This window comes from Echinococcus granulosus, assembly GCF_000524195.1.
Source record: "Echinococcus granulosus chromosome Unknown EG_S00089, whole genome shotgun sequence".
NCBI classification, from domain to species: domain Eukaryota; kingdom Metazoa; phylum Platyhelminthes; class Cestoda; order Cyclophyllidea; family Taeniidae; genus Echinococcus; species Echinococcus granulosus.
In genome coordinates this window covers 143,689-146,890 of record NW_020170469.1, presented here as the reverse complement: position 1 = coordinate 146,890, position 3,202 = coordinate 143,689, and the positions used below count along the sequence as shown (strand labels likewise).

The 3,202-nt window shown below is 38.2% G+C and overlaps 1 protein-coding gene across 1 annotated transcript; it reads right to left on the bottom strand. All coding sequences in view use genetic code 11, as the record gives it.

Moving 5' to 3' along the window:
• Positions 1-1,524: 1,524 nt before the first annotated feature.
• Positions 1,525-1,791, bottom strand: EGR_07873 (hypothetical protein; the record flags this gene model as incomplete). The annotated part of the gene is made up of 2 exons (XM_024497122.1): positions 1,525-1,601; positions 1,752-1,791. The coding sequence occupies 2 exons, from the start codon at positions 1,789-1,791 to the stop codon at positions 1,525-1,527; spliced, it is 117 nt and encodes a 38-aa protein (XP_024348459.1).
• Positions 1,792-3,202: the final 1,411 nt, after the last annotated feature.

Here is a 3,202-nt window from a genome sequence, read left to right as displayed (position 1 = left end):
CGTCCCCGTTGGAAATAAGAGGTAGGGAAAAGGGAGGTTAGAGATGTGCCTAACATCTCAAATTTCGATCTTTTGTCGTAAGAGCACTGGCCTAAAAGATGAAGTTCAAACTGTGGGGCAAACACATTGTTTCTTAAGCCATGCTAGTTGTCTTTCAACCGCCTTGAGCGTCAGAATGACTAGAGGCGCGGCACCACAATTCAACGAAATCCTTTTTAATCAAAAAGCTTATGGATAAAAGATATGGTAGAAATGTAATTGTCTGATGCGGAAAGCGAAACTTATTTCTAGACTATCGTTAATTAGAACTGGTTTGAGTGCCAATTCAACAAATATTCTTCACAAAGAAGTCAGCATTTACATTATTTTAAGTCAAACAAAATATGGCAAACTTATGTTACAAACTTATTTAACCTTTCCTCGCATACTTATTTTAAATTCTTGCAACTTCTGTAATGTGATCGGAAGCACCAGAAATAATTGTACCTCCACGTTGCTAATCAAGATCCATTACCCCTTCTTTGAAAACATAGTAGCCCCGAGGCTGAATAGTTCCGCTAATTTTGCCTACCCCTGCAAAAGTTTACATGCTCAGTGGATTTTTAATTAGAATACACTTAGTTAAGGCAGAGCATTCAAGTCAAATCACACAAAATAATTGTTACAAAAAAATACATCTGCACATAAATTAGCGAATATTTCTTAAAACAAAGTATAAGCTAGTTTTATGACGACTTAAATTATGCGTGGGTACCATTTGCAAGAAATATCGCGATAATTTGCTTCAAGAAGTATGCTATAAATCTGCATTTAATTGCTCTGAACCTTTACTTTCGTCGGCTTTAGGTTGCATTTCGATGGTATGTCATTTCGCTTGTGCCATTGCCCTTACTAGCCTGCCTGTTCTTTTGTGCATCTGTAATGGCTGTAATAGGTAGAAGCTGTTAAAATGAATAAGAATCCTGATTTAATCAGGTAAACCTCAAAGATAAACACTACAAAAGGAACGATGAATGATTCAGCTGAGACATATGCCAAAAGACTTATCAAAGTTACTTACTGTATGGGATTTATTCCAGTCTCATGCATTGCAGGAAAGCAATTGACAACTGACGCACCCACAGATTTGTATCTACTACAAAGGCCATGCAAACAAACACCACCTCTTGTAGGTTTCTAGTGGCAAAATAGATGCCGTGTGGATAACTAGACTGGTTGGTGACTACGAAGAGGTGGAAAAGCGAAATGCACGAGGCACATTAGTGGTCTGGAGCAGCCTAGCGTCTGCAAATCTCCACAATGAAGTCTTAAGGTGGATACAAAGCTCAACTTGACAGAGTTGGCGAGATATCCTACTGACCGTTAAGCGTCATTTCTCTTCTTTGTCCTGAAGTTAAGCTTACTACCTTCTTTTCTGATTTGAAGGTGGTACTTTAAGGCACCCAGTGTGCTATGATAGACAGTGCGGAAGTTGGAGAATAGCCTTAAATTTGTTCTAATTGTACATTTAGCTATGCAAGCTGTTCAATCACCGTGGTTCTGTTTTCCATCTCGGCAGCATTGCGCTTCGCTCATACCGCTTCTGATTGCAGACTCTAACGCTATAGCATAATGACAAAAGATCAAAGACAACAATTCACACTAACCGACCTAAGCCTTTCTTCTTTCTCTTGATTTTACATCTCAAATGTCAGATTATTTAAAGCCTAAATCAGTTCATTATTTAATTTCATAGTTTCGTCTTTCATTACCGACACCATAGTTGCACACCTCTTCATGATTACCCAGCATGCCTTATTAAGAAATTCCCCTATTGAATGATATTTATCTGGTCCTGCAATTCGGATTTCGTTTTTACAGAAAGGGAGGTTCAAACATTCGCATATGCTACCTACTAGAAATTTCAACAGTTACTTATTTCCTCGGAAATCTAATTCATACAAAGTGTTAAATAATGCTTACCGACTGAGGTCAAATGAGAAAAATTACATTACCTCAAACGGTAAGCCTGAACCACCGTCTAGTCATATGGATGGTAGGAGTACATACTTTTACGGTAAAAATCAGATAGGCAAAAAACCATACAGAGCGCTATTTGAGCCTATCAAAAGTCTCTTATCTTATTTCCTATCTTCTTTTATTTTTTTGCTCGGAATCATCCGCGATGGCAGCTATTTCCCTCGGTACCATTTGCTGCGGTAATCGATACCACAGCTTCCTGTTTTCATATTTCTTTGTTGACAATTTGACACATCAGTTAGTTGATTCTACATACAAGACTGAAAAGAAGACAGATATACCTGAGGCAGAGTTTGAGATAAACTTGGTGGCAAGGATAAAACATTTTTTTGGAGAGTAACTTGAGCAAACAATTTTCTTCAACTTATCTAATTAAGGCCCATTAATCAGTCAGACACGTCTAATTGTATTGCTCCACTTTTTTGACTTAACTTAAAAGGACTTGATTTTCAAAAGCACAGAAGAGGGCTTTACTTCAATTTTATCAATGATTTAGTCAAAAGGGGACAAAATTTACAAGTTGAGAAGATAATGCGTGCAATTTGTCCAAGACATGACGCAAAAGTGAATCCAAACTTCTCTTTTTAACACAATTTAAATGCCATTTGATGTTTGCAGGAACATCCGTCTAAAACTATAGCCATTTAATGAAATACGAATCAACCAAATAATATTCTGTGTCGAGAGTATCAAACATGAATGAGTCTCCTTACCGCTGTAATCAATGAAGTCCTCTCTGAATTTGTTGTGGGATGTAAGGTGTATCAAAAATCCGTGGGAGAATCAATGGCCCGACGACAAATTGACTTGACTAGAGTGCCATGTCATAGGGAGGATGAAAAGAATACCCACAAAGACCCTATTTCAGCTTCAGGAGCCAACTCTCGACTCACCAACGGAAAGGTTGCTATCGCTTCATTACATATCCGTCGCCAATGCGCTATTTAGCATTTTTGTCCCTCGCTTAATTAAATAGCAAGATTTTTTCTGTTCCTTAATTATTTAATGATTATTTTGCCCGTTAAAGTCATATTACCTTAGGAACAAACTTTTAACACTACTTGAAAATAGTTAGCATAGCGGCCCAAGTCTTTCAGAAGTGCTAAGGAGGCACCTGCGTGTCGCACAGGCCATGCCATCCATCGAAAATGCAACAGCCGATCCCCAAATGGCCGCTTAACCG